This window comes from Sylvia atricapilla, chromosome 19 (assembly GCF_009819655.1).
Source record: "Sylvia atricapilla isolate bSylAtr1 chromosome 19, bSylAtr1.pri, whole genome shotgun sequence".
NCBI classification, from domain to species: domain Eukaryota; kingdom Metazoa; phylum Chordata; class Aves; order Passeriformes; family Sylviidae; genus Sylvia; species Sylvia atricapilla.
Genome location: NC_089158.1, coordinates 3,230,653 through 3,245,059, shown reverse-complemented (window position 1 = coordinate 3,245,059; position 14,407 = coordinate 3,230,653). Strand labels below are relative to the sequence as shown.

General features: G+C 50.8%; 1 protein-coding gene across 1 annotated transcript in view; it reads left to right on the top strand.

The window, feature by feature from the left end:
• The first annotated feature begins 802 nt into the window (after positions 1-802).
• CACNA1B (calcium voltage-gated channel subunit alpha1 B) overlaps positions 803-14,407 on the top strand; it is a 183,802-nt gene continuing 170,197 nt past the window's right edge. The window contains 2 exon segments of the mRNA XM_066332486.1: positions 803-945; positions 5,850-6,037. Of these exon segments, the coding sequence (XP_066188583.1) occupies positions 819-945; positions 5,850-6,037 (315 nt within the window). The 5' untranslated portion in view covers positions 803-818.

Sequence of the window (14,407 nt, the reverse complement as noted above, 5' to 3'; positions counted from 1 at the left end):
CCCTCCTCCCCTTTCAAACTCAGTGACAACATCAGGTGCTGGGAACTTCCCTCTTTGCCCTCACTCTGAGCTCCTCAGGACAGGTTTTCACTGCAGTCCAGACCCTGCCTGATCTCTCCAAGTACCACCGTAATCTTCTTCCAAAGGAACGCTTTCGCCTCGTGTGTATAGACACAAATTGGAATTTATTTTGGCAAATATCTGCAAGAGACCCTGGTGCAGCCAAATAATTGTATTAGCTGAGGTTTAATCTCCTGCTATGGTCTCACTCTCATTTCAGTACAGTCAGATAATAACAGAAATAACAATTCAGCACCGATTTCTTAATTACCACTGAGCCCAGCCACTGTGTGGGTTTGGTGGGGTAAAGCTGACACTCCCAGCATGTCTGTGGAGAAGAGGGAATAAATTTTTCCTCCCCCTGCTCTACACCAGACTGGCTTGTCTGGCCCTAAGATGTCCTAGGTAGAGTCCCAAGCTGCACCACAATTGCCCCAAGGACCTGGTTCAGCTCCAGGCTGAGTCTTGGGACTCCAGCAGCTTCAGGAAAAATCCTTTAACTGATGCTTAACAAACCTCTGGATCTGTCACTTGAAGAAAAGACACCAGAAAAGGAAAATCCCCAGCTGAATCTCCTGCTCTCATGGCAGGAAATTCTTTTATAGCACCCTGGGAAAAGCAGCATTGCTTGGCATTGCCAGCCCCAAATCGCCCCTTGGACAGCCTCTCCCTCCCCCCTTCTCTCCACTGCTGCTTTCCTTCCCTCCCTGAGGTGTCTTTGTGTCCCCACAGGCCTGCAGGTTGTCCTCAAGTCCATCATGAAGGCCATGGTGCCCTTGCTGCAGATCGGGCTGCTCCTCTTCTTCGCCATCGTGATGTTTGCCATCATCGGGCTGGAGTTCTACATGGGCAAATTCCACAAAACCTGCTTTTCCAACGAGACAGGTGAGCCCTGGACCTTCCTCTCCTGTTTCTCTCTTGCTTTTCCTTTTGCCTCTTCCACGCTTCCTGCATTCTCTGCCTCTTTACCCACATATTTCAAAGAGTTCTCAGGATTTTGTGCCCACCCCACAGGGACTGGGACAGATTCTCCTCTCTCTGACCCACTGGGCTGCTCCCAGCCTGCCCCAGAGGGAGAGGAAAGTTCTCAGGTTCTCCTGTCCCAAAAGATTTTTTTTTCAGAGCAGAAGCACAGAACTGAATTCTTGTTGTTTCACATTAATGAATGGCTGAGTTTCCTGGGAAGGTTTCTGGGGAAACTTGGGTGTGGAATAGTAAAAGATCGAAAAGTCTGCAAGCAACCAAAAAATAAAAGGACAATAAATGGGAGGCAGGGAGTCCTTTAATGGAGAAAGGATAAAAATGACCTTCAGAGAAGAGAAATTGGGCACTGAAGAATAAATGACGTGTCTGCCCGTGACTGAGTGTTAACCCCAGAGGATGGAGGTGGAGAAGGATGAACCCAGAGATTCCTGGCTGAGAGCAGTTGGGTCAAGTCATGGAATCATGGAATGTTTTGGGCTGGGAGGGACCTTAAAGATCTTCTTCTTCCACCTCATTCCTGTGTAGAGCTGCTAATATATGTTTGTTATCTGATAACACACATTACAAGGTTGTTCTTGTCTCCAAACCGTTGCATTTTAAGGTGCAATTGACTTTCTTTAAGACGTAGCCTTTTATTTTCAGTCATTATCACTAATAGGTCTTGATATTGATTTATTCCCCTGCAATCCAATGGTAATAAAACAACACCCCTGCCAAATCTCGGGGCATCCTTCACAGCTCTTTCTGATGGGAGCAGTTTAACACACTCAGAGAGACTTGCAAAGGGAATTCTTGCTCGTGTTCCTGTGGAATGCTGGAAAAACACGACACAGGTTGTGAAGGAGTGTTGGGAGTCGTGACTGGTGAGAAAATCCTGGCAGTTACTGGAGGGAATGAGTTTTGGAATGGATTTATAGGAGGGAAAAGTCTCTGTCGTGGTGTGGCCCCTGCGAGGGGCAGTGGCAGTGGGGACAGGGACAGCAGTGACAGGATGGGGGAAGCAGCAGAGGTGGTGGGGAGGATGGAATCATGAGCAGGTTGGGGTTTTCCAAGAGCATTTTCAGGTCTGTTGGGCTGCAAACAAGGCGGGGGATGTTTGTGCATCCTCTGTGTGCTGGAGGCAGCTGCAGGCAGAGCCCGAGGCTCTCCCTCAAGGCTGGCACTGCAGAGGGAGGGTTTCCTTCAGAGCAAAAGGCAGTCACCACCCCGGAGCCCTGTGTGCTCCCTGCAGACTCACCTCTGCCATCAGCCGTGACCAAGAGATTCTGTGCCAGCTTTGGGTGCTGGAAAAACCCTTTTTCTGACTCAGAGAACTGGTTCTGAGTGGCCTTTTAGAGACTTTTATTCCATTTTCAGTCTCATGAGAAGAAGGGTGAGATGGTGCAGATCTTATAATTCACACCATCACCATCAGAAGGCAAAATTATTTCCTAATTACAAAACATTATAAGCGTTTCTTGGCCTATCAGCTTTTGCCACACAATGCTGCTAATGCTTTTAAACTAATCATCTATTAAAATACCCCACATGGGTCCTGCTACAATACACCTTTCATAGTTCTATTTCCCCAAAATATCTGCTCTGTTTGCTGGGTCATCATCTGAAGCTTGTTTCCAGTTCCATTTCTCTCAGCAGTGTCTGTCCCATTCCATGGCATTTCTAAGCCAGCACATTTTATCTCAGGGTTTGCACACAGATGCACAAGTCTGTGTGAGCCTTCTGCCAGGCTTTGGGAACGCCCTAAAAATCCATTTCCCACATCTGGGGACCGAGGACAGCTTCTTTCCATGGGGAGTGTCATCTGGAAGCTCCTGGGTGCATTCCACTACTGGAGCTGGAATTCTTGGGGCTGGAATTCCACAGGAGCTCTGCTGCCTGTGCTGCATTTGGGAGCTGTGCCTCAGCTCCCAAAGCCCTGAGCAGGCAGGAAAATATGTCCAAAGCCTTCAGGAGGCAGGAAAATGTGCCCAAAGCCCTGGGCAGGCAGGGGAAGGTCCTGTGCCCGCTCACTCCGTGCTCTCAGCTGGGTTTGGGTGAGTTCTGAGGATCCGTTCCAGGTGCCGGGCGGGAAATGGTGTTTCTGGAAAGGAGAGTGGGCTGAGGTTTCCTGGCACTGCATCCCCTGGGAGCAGAGCAGCAGAACAAGCCACAAAGCTTTTTAAAACCTAAGTGCTCCTCATCTCCTCAGAGGTGCATTAAGGAGCCCGGGCAGAGACCACGGGCTCCAACCCGGCCTGAGGGTGGGAATGTGAACTCATTAAAGGGAGAGATGCCTCTGGCAGGGGGTGGGAAATGGGAGGAGGAAAAGCTGCTCATGCTTCTTTCTGGTCCAAACCCCCAACGTGAGCAAACCTCTGGGTTTATTTTTCCTGGAATCAGGAGCCAGGAGGTACCAACTGGGCATCATGAGGGGACCAAGCAGAGGTGTCAGCACCGAGTGCTGCTCTGCTGAGCCAAGAGCCTGGGCAGCTCAGGGCTGAACTGCAGCACAAAGGGGTGCTGGGCACCAAAATGTGGCCAAAGGGTGATTCAAGGCTTTTCCTCTTCAGCCTGATTGTTCTGAGCTGGAAATGTCATTATTTTAATGAAAATGGGCAAAACTCAATGGCAGTGCAGGCTCCAGTCTTGTTTCTGACCCATCTCAAATGCCCCAAAGCTGCTCCAGGACAGAAGGGCACCACATTTATTTCCCATTTTTCCTTGAGATTCCCTGTTTTTCTGTATTCTCCAGCCATGAGGAGTATGGGCCAGTTGTGGTCAGTGTGTTTTAAAAAGGAAAAGATCCCTCCCCATGCCTTTGTGGTAGATGTGCACTGCATTTTCAGAGAATTCCCTGGCAGCAAAAGGCCAAACTGAGCTGAAACTGGATCCTCTTCCAGTGCACACTCACAAACGGTCAGCAGGAGCCAGCTTTGGCATTTTCTTCTCTCCCCAAGCCCTTGTGAGAGCCTGTGGTGACCCATCTGGGAGCTGGAGGTTTGCCCTGTGTCGAGGCGTTGAGTCAACAGGAAAGTGTCCCATATATATTTATATTTATCTCCACGCACTTATATCCTGCTCCACGGTGACCATTTTGCTTTCCTCCTGCAGGCTCTGCTCCCTGCAATGATTATTCCTAATTCCTGTCAGCGCTGCTGCTGCTTTTTTCCCCCTGGTGGGTTGGATTTTGGGCCATTTGCTGCTCCATCACCGTAACGTGTCCCTTTAAAAACCCTTTAATGCTTGCCCAACTCCAGCTCTCTAAACTGGGACGTTGCTTGGGATGTTTGCTCACTCTGCAAACGCAACACTGGTGTTTTCCAACCTGCAACACTTCCCAGCTGAGGCTGGAAGGTGCTGGGCACCCTCCTGGCTGTTCCTGCTGGTCTTTTCCCAGACAGGTTTATCCACCTTGGCCTTCTCTGGGTGTGCAGTGAAACTCAGCAGAGTAGCACCATCCCACGTGGATCCTTTCCCTCTGTTTGGAGCAAAAATGTGGGCTCCATGGAGGAGCTGGAGTCCTTGCAGTGCTGCCTTGGGGTGACCCCATGCAGCTGTGCTCAAACATCTGTACCTGGGCAGTTTTGGGGCACTCCACACCCCCACACTGGCACTAGTGCAGAAGGTGCCCTTTGCCTTTAATGTTATAGAGCAAATATTGAGCCCTTTGAGGGGGTTTGAAGTGGTTGCCATTCCCAAAGCTCTGCTTTTACCACATTGTTGGTTTTATTTTTTGTGGTGTTGATTTGTTTTGGGGTTTTTTTTGGGTGGGGTTATTTTTGGGTGTGTTTTTTTTCCATGCTGCTCTTACACCATTTCCAGGCCTCTCAGATGTTCTGGGCTGTCATGGGCCAGAAATGATCTGCAGTTTGGAAGCCCCTTTTCCAGGGTAACAAGTGGCAGGACAAGAGGAAATGGCCTCAAGTTGTGGCAGGAGAGGTTTGACTGGAGACTGGGGGAAATTTCCTGGCTGAAGGGGTGGTCAGACATGGGAAGGGGCTGCCCAGGGTGGAGTCCCCATCCCTGGAGCTGCTCAAAAACGTGTGGATGTGACACTTGGGGACATGGGTTAGTGCTGCTGGGTTGATGCTTGCACTTGATGATCTTAGAGGTCTTCTCCAACCCAAACAATTCCATGATGTGAGATGGCAAACGACGAATTTTGGGCACTTCAGGGATGGCTCTGCCCTGCACTGACCCACCTCTCACAGCCCAGCAGTGTGGAAACAATTACAGGGGCACAACAACTTCTCCATGTCCTTGGTGGCACAAAGAAACCCAAAATGTGAATTTAATCCTGTGGCGGTGCCAGGAGATGCAGCAGCACCAGACAGGAACTGCTCAGGGTGGTTTCAGTCAGGAATTTTCCAGGATGGTTCCAAAAACGGGAACTTTTCAGGATGGTTCCAATCAAGATCTTTTCAGGATGATTTCAGTCAGAAATTTCTCAGGATGGTTCCAGTCAGGAGTTTTCAGGATTGTTCCAATCAGGAACTTTTCAGGGTGGTTCCAATCAGGAAATTTTCTGGATGGTTCCAACAAGCAGGAACTTTTCAGGATGGTTTCAGTCAAGAACTTTTCAGAATGGTTCCAGTCAGAAATTTCTCAGGATGGTTCCAATCAGTAGCTTTTCAGGGTGGTTCCAATGAGAAAATTTTCTGGATGGCTCCAACAAGCAGGAACTTTTCAGGATTGTTTCAGTCAAGAACTTTTCAGGATGGTTCAGGAGTTTTCAGGATGTTTCCAGTCAGAAATTTCTCAGGATGGTTCCAATCAGTAGCTTTTCAGGACGGTTTCAGTCAGTAACTTCTCTTCCCTCCCTGCAGGTGAGGAGGTGGGGGATTTTCCCTGTGGAGAGGAGCCTCCTGCCAGGCAGTGTGAGAGCGGGACCACGTGCAGGGAGTACTGGCAGGGCCCCAACTACGGCATCACCAACTTTGACAACATCCTCTTCGCCGTGCTCACCGTGTTCCAGTGCATCACCATGGAGGGCTGGACCGACATCCTCTACAACGTGAGTGCTCTGCTGGGGCCGGGGCTGGGGAAAGATGAGTCTGGAAGAAAAAAAAAGTCGTTTTGTCAATGTGCTTTTCACCTCCTGAATCCCTGCTTTTCCAGAGGATCGTTCCTGTTTTCCTGAGGGTCTGTTTCTGGTGGAATGTGTGGTGCTTCGAGTTGCTCAGCTGCAATGGTGGAGCCCTGGTTCTGTGCCTGAGGTGTTTTGGTTTTCTGAAGTTATTTTCCCAGGGAATGTTCCATAAAGAGGAGAGATGTTCTTGTAACTGTAACTTTATTATTCATTCTTTTCCCTAAGAGAGACTTCTTGATGTCCCTCTGGTCTGACCAATGGGAGTGACAAGGTTTTGTCTTTTGGCAAAATCGGTCTGTGTAGAACAGTATAAAAGGGAGACACATTCCCAAGAATAAAGGAGTCATTTTCAGCCTTCTGAATCCCAGGGTCTGTGTCGTTGTGGTGTAAAACAGTGTCACAATGGGATGTGAGGTGGCAGTGCAGGAGCTCGTGTCACCCCAGGCTGCTCCTGTGGGTGAGTAGCAGCAGGTTCTCACAATGCCCCACAGAAAATGCAAATTGTACAGATTCAGAAGGCAAATCCAGCAGCTTCTTAATATTTTGTACCTGGAAGTTTTCCTCTCCTGGCTGGGTGTAGCCCTTGTTGATCAAACTTGTAACACTGAGCTCCAGTGCTGGTTTTAGTCACTCCAGTCCAGTTTTACAAAGCCCTGTCACTCACCTTCACCCCTGTGGGCTGCAGAGAAGATGCACCAGGCTGAATTTTCCTGTCCCCTGCAAGGCAGCACCACGACTGGCACAACCTCTGGGCTGGGCAGTTTTGCTCTTCCCAATCCTATAAAGAGCAGGACGATTTCCCCCAGCTCTGCTGCTCCCAGGCAGTGCAGTGCCCTCATTCGAGGGTGCAGTTTATGGGGAACATCCCAAAGTCAGGCGTTACTGGTGTCCTCAGCCCATTTCTCTGGCTGCAGGGTTGATGCTGTGCTCAGTTTTCCTCGCCACAGAGCCCAGAGCCATGCTGAGCCCTTCCAGTCCTTCCTGGGAGGGCTCTGTAGCAACAGGAAAGGATTATCCACAGTGAATTGCCAGGTACAATTCTGCTGCATTTGGAGCCAATAAATCTGATTTATTCCCCTCTCTCTGTTGCTCAGTTCCTCCATTTATTCCCAGTCTCTGACCACTTAAAGCCAGCTCCAGAAGATTTCCCCCCTCACCCTAAAGCTTCACCACACCACCAGCTTCTCCCCTCCTCATTCAGCATTTCTGGTCCTTCTTCCTGGTGCCAAGTGTTGTAAGAAAAGCCCATTAGCATCCTGGCTGGAATTGATTAATCAATATGTGGTGTATGAGATCATCTTCTCCCAACCTGCCTCTCGTACCACATGCAAAACCCCGAGCTTACTATGGGGGTATTGATTCTGGGGTTGCTTTGAGGCTGTTGGAGTTTCATTCCAGATAGCCATTAATTGGCAGCAGGTGCCTGGGGCAGCTGCAGAGTTGGATTTGTTGAGTCTGAGACCCCAATTTATGGTTTGATGCTTGGATCTGGCAGATGTGAGGGGCTCTGGGATGTTCTCGTTGAGGGGAGGGTGAGGGGTTTGTGCCATGGGACACTCAGCAGAAGGAAGTGATGCCAAGAGCCATCTCCGCCACCTGTCCCTTGTCCCCAAGGGCTGTCACCCCCTCCCTGTGTTGCTCTGCTTGCTGAGGACCTGCCTGCGCTTTTGCAGGTTGGAAACAGAGAGAAACTGTGGGTGGAGAAGATCCACTCTGTGCAGCCCTCAGCCTTTTCACAGCTCCAGTCATGTGCTGTTTTCTGGCCACTTGGGTTTTTTGTTTTTTTTTTTTTTTTTTTTTTTTTTTTTTTTTTTTGTTTTTTTTTTTGTTTTTTTTTTTTTTTTTTTTTTTTGTTTTTGTTTTTTTTTTTTTTTTTTCTTTGGCGTCTTCTGTGCCTACTCCAAGTTCAGCAGATTGAAAAAGGAGACAAAAGCCCAGATTGTACTGCAGCAGAGGCTGAAAATCCTCTGTGAGGTGTGTGGATGCATTGTTAGGCTGTGCCCTGTAACAGCAGTGAAGTCACAGAATTATGGAATGGTCTGGGTAGGAAGGGACAATCCCATCCCACCCCTGCCATGGCAGGGACACCTCCCACTGTCCCAGGCTGCTCCAAGCCCCAGTGTCCAGCCTGGCCTTGGGCACTGCCAGGGATCCAGGGGCAGCCACAGCTGCTCTGGGCACCCTGTGCCAGCCCTGCCCACCCTCATAGGGAAGAATTTCTCCCCAGAATCCCACCTAACTCTGCTCTCTTTCAGTTTGAAATCATTGCCCCTTGTTCTGTCACTCTGCCCGTATAAAAAGTCCCTCTCCCTCCTTTTCAGAAGTTCCTTCAGGCCCTGGCAGGGGCTCTGAGCTCTCCCTGGAGCTTCTCCTCTCCAGGTGAGCACCCCCAGCTCTCCCAGCCTGGCTCCGCCCTGGGAGCAGCTCCGTGGTCTGCTCTGAACTCATTCCAGCAGCTCCACGTCCTCCTGATGCTGGGGACCCCAGCCCTGGACACAGAACCCCAAGTGGGTCCCACAAGGACAGGAGAGAGGGGAGGAATCAGCTCCCTCATGCTGCCCACCCCTCTGTAGGTGGGATCCATCCCTGCAGCTCCAGGCAGGTCAGAAAGTGCCCAGGGATGCTGCTGGAGCCAGTCTGATCCCTACTGCACCCAGACTGGGTGGAGCTGGAAGATGTTTCCCCTTGATTCCAGAGCTGGTAGAGTAAGTGAACACAATCTGAGCCAAAGAGGCAGTGTCAGAGGTTATTCCTTGTTCAGGGAGCTCTGATTCATCACTGAGTTCTCCACTGCTGAGGAAAATGTTGGAGTTTTTTTGTCAGGAAATTTTTTCAGGAGAAGTTTCTCTGTCAGCCCCAGGCTCTGGACTCCTCAAGAAGAGCAGCATTCCCCTGATACAGGATACTCATCAGAGCTGAGCTGTGGACCTACTTTTAATCTTTTGCTTAATTAAGATTTGCAAAAGGCTGTGGGGCCATGGGAGGCAAGATGTGGTCTGTGTACACTGTGATTAAGCATTAGTAAGGAAACAGGCTGGAGCTTTTTCTCCTGCTAACTCAAGAAAGCAAGGAAAGCACACAGCTCTGGTGGCCCCAACACGAGGACAGGGAACTGTGTGAGCAAGTCCAGAGGAGGCCAGGAAACAGGGAATAGATCACCTCTTCTATGACACAGAAGGAGACAGAGAAAAGATTCTGTGGAGAGCTCAGAGCCCTAAAGGGGCTCCAGGAGAGCTGGAGAGGGACTGGGGACAAGGGCTGGAGGGACAGGACCCAGGGAATGGCTCCCAGTGCCAGAGGGCAGGGCTGGGTGGGAGATTGGGCAGGAATTGTTCCCTGGCAGGGTGGGCAGGGCTGGCACAGGGTGCCCAGAGCAGCTGTGGCTGCCCCTGGATCCCTGGCAGTGCCCAAGGCCAGGCTGGACACTGGGGCTGGGAGTGACCTGGGACAGTGGGAGGTGTCCCTGCCATGGCAGGGGGTGGAATAAGATGATCTTTAAGGCCCCTTTCAACCCAAATGTGTGATTCTATAAAAGCTGCTGATCCTCAGGCTTAGCTGAGCCCTCCCTTCACCCCTCCCCGTGTGTGCCACTGATACAATTAAAATTTCAAGGGCCTTATGCCCGGTATGAAATGCTAAATTGTAACATTGTCCCACAGGCAGAAGCTGTGAACTCTGTGTTTTACGCCGTGCCACCAGCCCAGGCTGGCTCTGGCTGGGGTGGATTTGTCCCCCTGGTTGTAGAAACCCCTCCCGCAGTGCTGCTGGAACAGGCAGCCCTCTGCTGCCAGAGAGTCTGGGACCGAGACCCTTGAGGGGAAGGCTGAGGTTACATCTTCCTCCTTAATGGCCCCATTCATTTCCTGCTGCTGACGGCGCTGGATTGAGCATCCTGCATCCACAGGCTTTGGTATCACTGCCCTCCTCCTGCTGGGGCTGGGCAGGGGGCTTTAGTGTGGATCAGTCACTGGGGGGGATTTGCTTCACCAGTTCAGCATTAATTGACATCTGGGAGGAGGCTTTGCTCTGTGCTGAAAGCAGATTGGTGGCTGGAAAAGCTGGTCTGTGGTGGCACCAGGCAAACTGAGGACTTTGGTGTCACCAGGCAAACAGAGGAGTTTGGTGGCACTGACAGTCTCAGGAGTTTGGTGTCACTAGGAAAACTGAGGAGTTTGGTGGCACCAGCAATCTGAGGAGTTTGGTGTCAAGGGTGCTCAGGAAAGAGGTTTGGGGTTTGTGGTTTGATGGCTTGGCTCAGGCTTGGAGGGGGTTTGTTGTGAAGGATTATTCAATCATTCCCAAAGATTGAGGTGACTTTACAGGAGGTCCAGATCCAGCTTGCCTACAGATTTAGAAAATCAGAACATCAAAAGCTTCAGCCTCTGCAGTTGGAAATCTACCTTGCAAATATTCACTCCTTGTCCTTTGATAAATTGAAGAAATTAGGAGAACAAGGAGAAAGCAAGTTCACAAATCTCAGCCGTTTTTTTTCCTTGCTGATCCACTCTTTATATTTCCAGAGACTTTTCCTTTTAATTGGGGCCCAGGAAAGCTTTCTAGCAAGGTTTTATCTGGGAGGTGATTTATGCTTGAAGCAAAGAGGCTGAATCATCAGTAGGGTGAAATTCTTCAATTACGAGCTGGAGGAAAAGACCTTCCTTCCTCAGCAGCACAAAAGCCTTGGAACAACAGCTGCAACCAAACTCTTCTGGGAGCTGCAGGTTTGTCTCAGCTGTGGCTTGTTCCTGCTCAAAAGTGCCCAGGGAGCAACAGGTGATTTAGGAAATTTGGTGATGGAGAAGAGCAAATGGAGCACCTCCTGCTAATTCCGAGCTTCAGCATCATCTGGGATGTCTTAAAACAGAGTGACCCAAGTGTTTTCCTCAGGGTGGGAGCTCAGAGCTGTGACCATGTGTTCAGTCCCACCCAGTGCAGACAGGTCAGAGACCTCTCAGGCGCGGGCAGAGATTTTCTGGACCATGAAATTAGGGAAGAATCTGCTCCAGCAGCAGCAGCTTTGGGGGGCAGTGCTCTAGGGCCATGTGCCCTAGACCTGACTTGGTGCAGCTGGGTCCAGCCCAGTGCCAGGCTGGGACCATCCCAGTGCCGGGCTGGGACCATCCCAGTGCCAGGTTGGGACCATCCCAGTGCCAGGCTGGGCTGGTGGCAGGAGCTGTGTCTCTCTGCAGGGTGGATTCAGCATTTATTGGGGCTGTTCTGCATTTGCTGCTGGGGCAGGCTCTCTCTGGGCTCTCTGGCTCAGGGTGGCCCTTTGAGCTTGTGGTGTTCACCTGGAGCATCCCACTGGCCTTGGGGTGACACAGGACACCTCAAGTCTGCTGAGTTTGGGACACCAGGGACCCACTCAGCTCGTGCCTGAGGTGCTTGGAGCTGCTCTTGGGCCTGTTGTGTGAATTTATTCAGTGTCCCCATGAGGTGTCTGGATATGCCAAGTATGGCAGAGTTTGTTACCCTGCCCTGACAATAACCAGGGGCTGCTGGAGCTGAGGGGTGGGTGCTGCTGAGGGAGGACATTTCCAGGGATGGACCCCAAGGGCAGAGTCTGGGTGGAGAAATCCTTGTGCTGGGATGGGAAGGGACAAAGGCATTGCCCAGCAAGAGAAGCTGTGGTGCCCTGGGGTCTGAGTCCTCCTGAGCCCTGGTTTCCCTCCAGATCTAGCTTTCAAATTAAGATAATTTTTGGATCATTTTAGATCCCCTTGTTTACGTGCTTGGTGTTTGTGAATGACAGTGATTCATCTTCTGCTAAGATGGGCTCTGTGGAGGTGGAAAACCTTGGAAAGAGGCAGTGGCACAGCTCTGGTTTCCTTTTCTCAGCAGTAATTCCCAGTTTTTCCCATGCAAGAACCTCATTGTCCACCATCAAACCCTCCACTGGTTGCCATGGGAAGATTCCCCCCACCTTTTTTTTTTCTTTTGCAAAGTGAGAAAAGCCTGAAAACTTTTATGCCTGAATTTGAATCGAATTCCTTTCAATTGAATTCCTCAATTAAAAAAATAATCTTTTCATAGGCTGAGTCTAAGCATTCCTTACAAAGAGGAAGAGGCAGCTGGGAGCCTTGCTGAGGGAGCTGCTGTGGGCCTGGCAGTGAGGAGTTTGGAGCTCAGAGCTTTCCCTGGGATCCTCAGAGGCTTGGGAAGGGGCTGGGGCTCCTTGCTGCCCTTCAGGGCCAGCAGTTGGCTCTGTCCCCTCTGTCAGGTGCAGTCGTGCCTCTGATGTGCACCAGGAGCTTCCAAGGGATTGAGACTTGTGTTTGTGGTCCCAGAAAATCATGGGTGAAACCTGCTCCCCCTGGAGCTGTCAGAAACCCTCAGTGGGCTGGGCTTTCACCTCTCATTTTCCTCTCCAGGGGTTCAAAGCTCCACGCTGGAATTTGCTTTGCAGGAGAGGAGAAATGTCAAAGTGCACCCTCGCTCCCTTTTGATCTTTATGGCAAGAGATTTTCATCTTCCCTCTATTTCCTACTGACAAATATTACTGTCCAGTGGGTCTTCCATGACTGTGGACTGGGCCTCACCTAATATGTTTGTGAATAGGGAGGAACAATTCAAACAAGATAAAAATCTACTTCCAACTGCATCCCAGTTGGAACTTTACCCTCCCTGAATTAAAATAGCTTATGATTCACTTGGTATTTTTCATTCCTTTTCGTGTCTTTGAATTTCTTTATTCCTAAGAAGAGACAGAAATGGAAGGCTGGGGTGTAATTGTTGTTCCATTTCCAGCCAAGCCCAGAGATGGTTTTGTTGGTGGGATGGTGTTGGGGCTGTCGGGGCAGAAGAGACCCTGTTGTCACAGTTTGGAGAGTCTTTTTGGGGTGTTTTATAGAATCATGGACTGGTTGGGTTGGAAGGACCCTTAAAATTCATCTCATTGCACCTCCACCATGGGCAGGGACACCTCCCACTGTCCCAGGTCACTCCAATCCCCAGTGTCCAGCCTGGCCTTGGGCACTGCCAGGGATCCAGGGGCAGCCACAGCTGCTCTGGGCACCCTGTGCCAGGGAAAGGTTTATTTATGGAGATCAAACCTGTGACTCCTGGTGTCCACAAGTGTGAGCTGGGGGATGTGAGGTGCTGCTCCTCAGGAGCAGGAGGTGATTTCCTGAGCAAAGCCCCCAGGGAGGTGGAGTGGAGCTGCAGTCTGAATGTGCTGCAGAAAACAGAAGGGAAATAAATAACACAAAGCAGATCCCCTCACCTCAGCCTTGGATGAAGGTCCCTCTTTGCTCCCTGGCTGCTCATGAGGTTCCTCAGGGCTCAAGAACTCCCACACTTTAGGCACCTCTGAAACCTGCCAGTTAAGGCTGAAGGGTGACTTAAGTCTCCTTTTGCTGGCCCTTGGCTCAGACTGTGGTTTCCTGGGGGATTTGCACTTGGCTTTCCTCATGGGGACTGTCCCAGCTGATTTGGTGGTGCAGTGACTGCTCCAGCAGAGCCTGGGGGACTCTGCAGGTGCCACTGGAATTGCTCCTCTCTCCTCCTACCACTGCTGAGCAGTTGCTCTGCTCTCTGTCAGGCTTGACCTGAAGCCAATCCACTAAATCACAGACCCATAATTGCTAAATATTGAGAGGAATGAGAAGAAATAATGTGTTTGCAGTCATGTCTGTGTGTCCTGGGACTGGCAGCTGTGATGTCAGTGTGTCCTGGGCTGGCAGCCCTGGTGTCTGTGTGTCCTGGTGTCTGTGTGTCCTGGGCTGGCAGCCCTGGTGTGAGGAGGTTTAGGGTGGGTTCAGTCTCCTGTGATCACTCTCTGCACAATCAGCTCTCCTTGTGAATAAATATTGAGAAGCAAAGTTGTTTAACCAGCAGAAGTGTGAGCAGGCAGCAAAAGGGAAAGCTTCTACAGGATTTTCCTTACATTAACAGGGAAAAGGAGCACAAGGAGAGGCTTTGCTTTGCCACCCTGAACACCACAGCACATTCCTGTCACGGTTCCTTTGTTACCACTGTCGTGTCCAAGGACCAAGCTTTGCTCCAGGTGAATGTGGGCTGTCAGAATCCAGGAAAACAGAGCAGGGGCTGTGCCAGCCTTGGCATTAGGAGCTGCACCAGAGCAAACTGAGAACGAGAGTGTTCTGCTTCCCATGGGCCACAGCTCAGGATTAGCTGGGTCTGAAGAGGTGGAGATCAGGGAATCGCAGCTGAAAGGAGCATCGGGGCCAGGACTGCCCAGACCCCCACCAATCCCACCCTGGGCATCCCTGGGAGTGTTTTCCAAAGGCTCCTGGAGCTCTGGCAGCCTCGGGGCCGTGCCCATTCCCTGGGGAG